The sequence below is a fragment of the Gracilinanus agilis genome, chromosome 4, assembly GCF_016433145.1.
Source record: "Gracilinanus agilis isolate LMUSP501 chromosome 4, AgileGrace, whole genome shotgun sequence".
Taxonomy (NCBI): Eukaryota; Metazoa; Chordata; class Mammalia; order Didelphimorphia; family Didelphidae; genus Gracilinanus; species Gracilinanus agilis.
This window is the reverse complement of record NC_058133.1, coordinates 258,979,165-258,988,823: the sequence shown is the minus strand read 5'-3', so window position 1 is coordinate 258,988,823 and position 9,659 is coordinate 258,979,165. Positions and strand designations below refer to the sequence as shown.

At 44.3% G+C, this 9,659-nt stretch overlaps 1 protein-coding gene across 2 annotated transcripts; it reads left to right on the top strand.

Moving 5' to 3' along the window:
* Positions 1-5,760: 5,760 nt before the first annotated feature.
* Positions 5,761-9,338, top strand: LOC123245340 (HLA class II histocompatibility antigen, DM alpha chain). 2 transcript variants are annotated; one of them, XM_044674193.1, is made up of 5 exons: positions 5,761-5,851; positions 6,577-6,861; positions 7,726-8,004; positions 8,232-8,366; positions 9,082-9,338. In XM_044674193.1, the coding sequence occupies exons 1-5, from the start codon at positions 5,761-5,763 to the stop codon at positions 9,084-9,086; spliced, it is 795 nt and encodes a 264-aa protein (XP_044530128.1). In that variant the 3' UTR covers positions 9,087-9,338. The 2 variants fall into 2 exon arrangements, with proteins under 2 accessions (XP_044530128.1, XP_044530127.1); XM_044674192.1 differs by having other exon boundaries at positions 6,574-6,861.
* The last annotated feature ends 321 nt before the right edge of the window (positions 9,339-9,659 follow it).

The window sequence follows — 9,659 nt, the reverse complement described above, 5'->3', positions numbered from 1 at the left end:
GAGAGAGAGAGAGAGAGAGAGAGAGAGAGAGAGAGAGAGAGAGAGAGAGAGAGAGAGAATAATTAAGTTAATTGGCCAAGCTGGAGCCTATTCAAACCACTACCAAATCACTCCTCAGTGTGAGACCACTTAGAGACAACTACACCAGACCATCTTGTAGTATCCTGTGAGACATGAATGAGGGGCAGGAAGAATAAATTCCCTAGTAGAAGACTCCTTACTTTATATTGGTTGCCCAGGGGTCAGAGGCCATGAGATGCCTTTATTAAGTTCTTACTATATGCTAAGCACTGTGCTAAGTGTTAGGAATACCAACCAACCCCCTCCCACCCCCCAAAAAAGCTAAAATCAGTTTCTTCCATCAAGGAGCTCACATTCTAATAAGGGAGATCTCACATAAATAACTAGGCCAATATAAGATTTGTACGGAGGAGCTGGAGGTAATCTTAGAAGAGAAGGCACTAGCAGCTAGAGGGCCTGGGGAAAGCCTCCTTCAGAAGATAGGATTTGAACCATCTTTCAGAGTGTGAGGATTGCCAGTGTAAAGAATCAGACACAAGAAGTGGGGCCTTGTGAGAGGAACAGCAAATAGGCCAGGGGAGCTAGACAGTAAAGTTGGTGGAGTGGAGGGGGTAAAGTGTATGAACACTGGTGGCAGTGTGAGGGTAAGAACACTGGGGCTTTTCTGCACCTTCCCAGATGGCTGAATGGAGTGACTCTGCTTCTGAGAAAAGACAGCCTTCATTCCCCTACCACATGGCTGACAACAGCTTCTTTCCACTGGCTGGATAGCTGAAACAAGCCCCTCTTTAAAAACTGCTACCTGGGATAGTCATGCTATTTTCCCAAGGTTTCTGGAAAGGATGAAGGTCCTAGTCACCCACAATATGTGTCCTACGAACTGAGCCAGTGAGGGAAGAAGGGCTACTTTCCCCATAACCCTCCTTTTGGGCCATATGGCCTAAAGAAATGGCCTTGGAGTTTTGTTTTGGTTTGTTTCATTTGTTCCTTTCTGTTCTAGGTGTAGGTGGTGCATTCCACACTGCACCCTGAATAAAACCTGGATGACCTCAGGAGGGAAGCCCTGAGAAGCCAGGATGCTAGATTGCTAGAGACTTGAGCCCAGGGAGGCTTTGGACTTGGATTTGTTTTATATAGGAAATGAGCTAAATTGTGAACCTTATTCCCTTCCCTTTCCCAAGGGATGAGGTAGTGGGAAAGAGGACTATACTCCTAGGTGTTGGAGTGATGCCTATATATTCTTGCTATGTATCTGAAGTATATATTCCTTTCTAAAAACTAACCCACCTGGTAAGTAGTTAAATAAACTGGAGTACAAGGGCACCCCTAAAAATGAGGGAATACCATTAGAGTGGACTGGAGCCTATGGCAGAGAGACTAGACACTATTCAAGCCTCTTAAGGATCTGGGAGAACCCTGGGAGGAAGAGTGAAATGTAATTCACTTGGACTTGAGGTTGAGACCAGAGTAGTCCAAGTATACTGGAATAATAAACAGGTTGTTAAGCGCCTTCCTGGAGGTAATGAGGAGCAAGTGGAGTTTCCTGCTAAGGTAGGCAGACCTTCACTTTAAGAAAATCTCTTTAGGGGCAGCGGGGTGGCTCAGGCCTAGAGATGGGAGGTCCCGGGTTCAAATTTGACCTCAGATACTTCCTAACGGTATGACCCTGGGCAAGTCACCTAACCACCATTGCCTAGCCCTTAACATTTCTGCCTTAGAACCAATACACAGTACAGATTCTAAGACAGAAGGTGAGGGTTAAAAAAATAACTTTAATAGTTGAGTGGAGAGTGCAAGTGGATAGTGGCAGAGATTGATGAGAAGATTGTTGCACTAGTTAGTTCTATTATAGTGAGGTGATTAGGACCTGAATGAAAGTGTTGGCTGTGTGACTGTATTGAAGAGGACATATACAATAAATTTTGTGAAAGTAGAAATGGCAAGTTTAGGCAATGGTTTAAAAATGGAGACTGATTCATATCTATAGTAATGAAAAAAATTTTCAAATCACTAGTAAAGAAATGCAAATTAAAACAACTCTGAGGTATCACCTCACAACTATCAAATTGGCTAATATGACAAAAAAGAAAAATGATAAATGTTGGAAACAGGGATGGTAATACATACACTGTTGGTAGAACTGTAACTAATACAACTATTCTGGAGAGCACTTTGGAACTGTGCCCAGGGGCCATAACACTGTGCCTACCCTTTGACTCAACAAAACTATTACAAGATCTGTATCCCAAAGAGAACAAAGAAAGGGGAAAAGGACCTACTTGTACAGAAATATTTATTTTTAGCTCTTTTTGTAGTGGCAAAGAACTGGAAACTAAAGGAATATCCATCAGTTGGGGAATGGCTGAACAGGTATGGCATATGATTATAATGGAATACTTTGAAATAATTGTGCCATAAGATATGAGGAACAGGAAGATTTCAGAAGAACCTGAAAAGACTTGTACAAACTGATACAAAGTAAGGTGAGCAGAAAGAGGAGAACATTGTACATAGTAATAGCAATATTGTATGATGATCAACTGTGAATGACTTAACTACTGTCAGCAATGCAAGGATCCAAGATAATTCTAAGGGACTCACAATGAAAAATGCTATCCACCTCCATAAAAGGAACTGATGGAGTCTGAATGCAGATCAAAGCATACCTTTTTTCACTTTATTTCCTTCATCAGTATATTCTCATATGTGTCTTCTTTCACAACATGATGAATAAGGAATATGTACCGTATAAAATATGTATAATCTACATCATATTGCATGTTGCCTTGGGGAGGAGAGGGAGGGAAGGATTTGGATCACAAAATGTCAGAAAAAGAATGTTAAAAATTGTTTCTGCTGGCAATTGGAAAAATATAATAAGGTCTTTGGGGGAAGAGGGAAACAAAAGACAGTGTAGGGAGAGTAAGAGTGAGGAGCTGAGAATGACAGAGAGGTTGCTGCAAGACTGGATGACAGGGAATATGGTGATGACCTTGGGAGTGATTGAGAAGTTTGGAGGAGTATGAGATTTGGGAAAAGAAAATAAGTTCTTTTTTGGACATGTTGAGTTTGAGATGTCTATGGGACATCCAATTCAGGATGTCCAAAAGGTCCCCCAAATCTAGCCAATTCAAGATAATGGAAAAGTTGATATGGGACTGGCGATTAGGTTTAATAATATATTGACATAATGACATATATATATGAATCATCAGCATAAAGATGATGATTAAGTCTGTGTAAGCTGACAGGATTTCCAAGTGCAATATTATAGAAAAAAAATAGAAGGTGGCATTGGATGGAGTCTTGAGGGACAACCAAGTTAATGGGTATGACCTGAATGAAGTTGGTATGACATCAAAATACATGGAGGAAGAATAACCAAATAGGTAGGAGGAGAACCAGGCAGGACCAGTATCACAAAAACCTAGAGAGGAGAGATGTGATTGATGGTATCAAAAGCTACAGAGAGGTCAAGAAGAATAAGTATTGAACAAAGGCTGTTAGCTTTGATAATTAAGAGATCATTTGGAACTTTGGAGAAGAGAGTTTTGGTGGAGTGATTAGGCTAGAAAAGCTGGATTGCAGATTTAGAGGGGAGTGAGAAAGCAGATCTGGAGCAAAGGAAGGAAAACATCTTTCTAAAGGAGTTTAGCTGAGAAGGGGAGGGATGCTATAGAAAAGTAGCTGGGGGCTATGGGAGGGTCAAGTGTGAGGGTTTTTGAAGGATAGGGAAAAGGTGTAAAGGAAAGCACCCACTATGTGCCAGGCACTGTGCTAAACACTTTACAAATATTATCTCAATTGATCCTCACCACAATCCTGTGAGGTAGGTGTCGTTATTATCCCTATTTTATAATTGAGGAAACTGAGGCAAACAGAATTTAAGTGATTTGTCCAGAGTCATTTTGCTAGTAAATATTAAAGTCAAGCTCTGAATTTAGGTCTTCCTGTCTTTAGGTCCAGTAATCAGACTATTGTGCCATATGGAAACACACAGAAGTGTTTGTAGATAACAGAGAAGGAGCCAGATTGGAGAGCCAGAGATTGAAGATTAGAGAGTAGGGATGATAAGGGAGGCAAGTTGATTGGAAAGGATAGGATTAAGAATGCAGATAGAGGTGTAATCAGTTCATTTCTTGTGAAGGACACTTTTTCATTCAACCACCAGATAAGTTGGGCAGACTCTTAATTACTTTTACAAGAAAGAGTCAAAACTCTCATTGCATTTATGTTTTTCATTGGGTGCTGAATTTTAGAGTTGTTATTTTTCAGTCATTTCAGTTATGTCCAATTATTTGAGACTCCCTTTGGGATTTTTTTTGGCAAAGATAATGGAGTGGTTTGCCATTTCCTCCTCCAGCCCATTTTACAGATGAGTCACTTGCCTAGGGCAACACAGTTAAGTATTTGAAGAAGGCTTTGAACTCAGGTCCTTCACTGTACCACCTAGTGATCCTGAATTTCAGGGTAAATTAAGGCAAAGGGAAGATATCTGAACACAGTCTTGGCCCCCAGTGTTTACCATCTCAGTTACCTTTGCTGAGGTCATACAAATGGGCCTGGGCTGTATGGAATTCCCTGGAAAATAATATTATCCTGGATTATACCTGGGGCCTCAAAGAAGTACATCTGAGTCCAGCATGGACCCCCAACATAAAGGACACAAAATCCCTGGAAAATAATATGAGTCTGCAGTCACTGGGAGGAGTGTGTGTGTGTGTATGTGTGTGTGTGTGTGTAAGACAGGGGTATGAATCTCACTATGGAGGAATGCCCGATAATATTTAAATCAAAGCAAATAATGCAACTCCTTTTTAGTGCATTTTCCCCAAGAATGCAAACTTTTTTTGGTTCTATCTTGTGCTGGGTATATGGATACCATACGTCCAAATAAAAACCATTTGCAGGATGTCTAGGTGCCAAAGCGCTGTGTTCCAAAAGTACATTTATAAGCCAGCTAGCTATTTAGCAGTTGGCATGCCAAAATAATGCGTGTGTACATGGCTTTTGATTTCAGCAGTGGAGTTCTCCAGCCAGCCCATTCAAGTCCATTCAGCCTTTGTGGAGAATAATACCAGCTGACATTTATATCCCCCTGTAAAGAGTGGGTGGTGGCTTATTGCCATGAACGACCTCGTTTGAGCTCTTTCATCTCTTTCTGTACCCTCAGTGCCCAGCACTCGGTGGGCACTTGAAAAATGGTTGTGGATGGATTGATTTGATCCTTATAATGACAACCCTATGGAACAAGCTTTGACGTTCTCCCTACCTTCGAGATGAGGAAACTGAGGCAGACAGAGGCTGTGACTTGCCCGGGGTCACACAGCCGGGGTGGGCAGCATTGTCTCTTCTCTATCTCTTAGCAATGATGGCCTGAAAACAGCGGGGTACAAGGACAGCGGGGTACCCACCCAGGCTGAGGCTGAGGTCCTAACCTAGATTTCCTGTTCCCTGGTGGGAGTCCCGGCTTCTTCCTCAATTCTCCTCCAGTCTCTCAAAAAAGCCGAGACTTGGTGTGTCCTCGGCCGGGGCACTTGCCCGAGCAACTGGTGACGCAATCGTCTGGCCGTGCCGCGATTGGTTCATCCTCCAGGGAGAGGACAGGGATTAGAGGACAGAGTGTGGGCAGGTTTGGACTTGGGGTTGCTCTTCAGAGGGGAAGTTTGGGGTCCGGGGAGGAAATGAGCCCAGCTGAGGTAGGAGCTTGGAGCCCAGTGTGTGGGCTAAAGAGCAGACATGGGACCTGAGCAAAGCCTGGGGGCTCCACTGTTACTTCTGCTGCTGCAAGCATCAATGCTTTTGTCCCTGTCCTGGGGGGACGCTCCAGGTAGGAAGTGGGGACCCCGCTGAGGGGCATAAGGTATTGGAAGGAAGCCGTTCTAATGTATGGGGAAAGGGAAGGGATATGCCTTCCTTTCTGAGATTTAGCTTTCCTTTACTCTTTTTTGAAACTCTCACCTTCTGTCTTAGAATCAATACTGATTCTGGGATCCAAGCCAGAAGAGCGGTAAGGGCTAGGCAATGGGGATTAAGTGACTTGCCCAGGGTCACACAGCTGGGAAGTGTCTGAGGTCAGATTTAATCTCTCATCTCTAGCCACCTAGCTGCCCCCTCTCCCTTTACCTCTTGAGGCTACTTCCCCCCATTCTAGACAGGAGGGGAGTAGTCCTTCAGGGAGAGGTTGTGGGGTAGAGTTTACGGAATGGGACCAGATGCATCCCAAGGCCACATCTGCATCTAACCATCTAACAAAGAACTTGCCTCGGCCGTGTAGGTTACAAAGTAATTCGAGGGGATCACTGAAGAGTCTTCCTCCATCCCTCATCTGCCCTGGAAGGCCAGGCACATAGGGAGGAGGGAGTTAGAACCCATTTGTGGGCAGATGGGAGGAGAAGCACCGTGGACTCCTCTTTAAGGTGGGAGGAACCCCTAAATCCCAAGGGCTGGGGTAGATTCTTAGAGCAGGGGCTGTGGACACTGACTCAAAGGCTGAGGGAGGGAAGGGCAGTCTGTTCTTTGCCTGACTGACGTCTCTGTCCATCTTCCCAGCAGTGCTGACATCGTTCCTGGGGAACAGCTTACAGAACTACACATTCTTCCACACACTCTTCTGCCAGAATGAGGAACCCATGGTGGGTCTGTCAGAGGCTTTTGGAGGGGACCAGCTTTTCTCCTTTGATTTCTCCAAGAATTCCCGGGTGCCCCGGCTGCCCGAGTTTTCTCCCTGGGCCGGTGATCAGAGAGACATCCAGACCATAGATGATGACAAGCAACTATGCCAGTCGCTGCAGAAAGCACTGAGTGATATTTGTGAAGGCCAAATCCCTGAGGCTAGAGGTAAGGGTTCAACATGAGGGGAAAGGTGAGAGCCTCTGATTCTTCTTTGCCCCTCTGCATCCCCAACTCTCCAGCTCTGATTCTGATTTTGCTTCCAGCCCTCTCCTGTGTTCAAAATTGGATTCACTCTTCACAAAACCCTTTTTGGAGGTGGGAGGAGAGTAAGAGACCAGGCAGGCATTCCAATCAATTTACCTGACATATGTGGAATGTCTGATACTATGCTTTGGGACTGCTATAATCCAAACACTTAACTAGCTTTGTGACCCCAGGCAAGGAACTTCACTTCTGTTTACTTCAGTTTCCTCATCTGTAAAAGGGGTATAATAATATCTACCTCTCAGGCTTGTTGTGAGGATGAAATGAGATAATATTTGTAAAGTGCTTTCCAAACCTTAAAGTACTAAATAAATGCTAATGATGATGATAATGATTGTCATTATTGATAATAAGAGAGGCAATTAGGTGGTTCAATAGAGAATGGAGCCTGCAGATGGGAGGTCCTGGATTCAAATTTGGCCTCAAGATCCTTTCTAGCTGTGTGACCCTGGGCAAGTCAATTAACTCCCATTGCCTAGTCTTTACCACTCTTTTGCCTTGGAACCAATGCTTAGTATTGATTCTAAGATGGAAGGTAAGGGTTAAAAAAAACCCAACCTAAATCTGGCCCTGAGATGGCTGGAATTGCCCCTTTCTTGCCTTCTTGCCCCAGACCCTTACCCCACTTTCTGCTCCCATAGCTCACCTTCCTCCCTCCTCCTTAGAGTCCCCAAACCTTAGAGCTATCCCCCTCTTTATGCCAACTGACTCTCACCTACTCCATTATCGCCCTCACACCCTATTGCCTTCACTACCTTCTTCTAGGAAATCCTGTGGCTGAAGTTTTCACTCAGGACCCCCTGGAGTTTGGGAAGCCCAACACCCTCATCTGCTTCGTCAGTAACCTCTTCCCACCCAATATCATGGTGACCTGGCAGCATGATGGAGAACCTGTGGAGGGCAGCAGCCCTGTTTTTCTCTCAGCTGTAGATGGACTTGGTTTCCAGGCCTTCTCTTACCTGAACTTCACACCTTCATCCACTGACATCTTCTCTTGCATTGTGTCACAGGAGGGCAACCTCTTCAGCACAATAGCCTTCTGGGGTAAGGTCCTCCCTCCTGAAGCCTGCACACCCTGGGGAAGGGGAGGAAAGGTGGATGAATACCTGTGGAGGGGGAGCCCTCTTGCCTTTTCCTTCCCACCCTGGACTCCAACAAAGCCCTCAGGGCCTCAGGTTCCCCTTTAATCTTTCCTTCCCACATCTGTCCCCTAGAGTATCCCTGTCCTGCCCTGGCTCTGAAAGCTGACACTCTTCTTTCTTTGTTTCTAGTGCCTCAGAACCCAATACCCTCTACATTGTTGGAAAACATATTGTGTGGTATCGCCTTTGGCCTGGGAATCCTGGGCCTCATAGTGGGTGCTGCCCTCATCATCTACTTCCGAAAACCATGTGCATGTGGTGCAGGTGAGCAGGCAGGAGATAACTGGGGGGAAGGTGTGAGACCCAGAGGCAACTCATGGGAAAATGTTGGGCCTTTTGTTAGGTAATAATTGGGGAAGAAACAAACTCTGTCCCTACCTCTGGGGAGTTTGCAATCTAGTTTGGAAGTCAGAAGCCCATCTCATATAATTAGAATCATAAATATAGGTGTGTATATATATATATACACACACACACACACACATATATATATATATAAATGCATGTATGTATATGGGGGCAGGTAGGTGGCACAATGGATAGAGCTCTAGACTTGGAGTCAGGAAGACCTGACTGCAAATTTGACTTCAGATATTTACTAGCTGTGTGACCCTGGGTAAGTAACTCAATTCTGCCTCAGTTCCTCATCTGTAAAATGAGCTGGAGAAGGAAATGGCAGATCGCTCCAGGATCTTTGTCAAGAAAATCCTAAATAGGGTCATGAAGAGTCTGACAGCACTGAAACAACAACAAAAGATATATGTAGGTGTGCATATACATATAGATGAATCAACATTCCGGGGGATGAGTTAGAGGGTTTGTGAAATGAGAAAGAACAAAGGGCATAATCTTAGGGGGAGTGTAGGGAAGTTTTTATTGAGAATATGCTTCTGATACTGAATAGGGGTGTGATACAAGCCAACAATAGGGATTTTAGATAAGGGGAAGAACCCCAACCAATAACTCATTCTTTCCTCAGACTGAATTGTTGGTACCTGAGCCTGGCCTTCTTCCCTTCCACTGCAACCACTACTACAGGAGGCATCCTAGACTCACACACTCTTTCCATGGGATTTCCTTTTGAGGGGAGATGGAACCCCTCTGAGCTGGGAATCCATAGGGCAGAGGCCCCACCCCTGGGGATCTTGGAGGGGTCTGGCCTATGCCCTACTACTGAGGGGTTCGAACTATGCCAACTCCCCCATTTATGCCAATAAAGGTTGTTTCTTAACAATTGATGTGACCTCTTTCTAAATGGAAATAATGTGGACTCTTCCCCTTAGATATCCTTCAGTCATTTCAGATTTAACATCTACATGTCAGTTTTCAGAAGACATTTCCGTATAACAAGAGCTATTCCCAAATAGTGTGAGCTGTCTTAGCAAGGAGTGACTTCTTTCTCACTAAAGACTTTCGGTGGAGGGAATTCCTATTTAGTTATGGCTTATTTATCATTTATACAAGAAAACTTGAGATCTCTCTTCTGGGATTCAGCTTCTCCCAAATGGAACTCATTATCTTTCCTGCCAAATTTCTATCCTATTTCTATTTAATGAG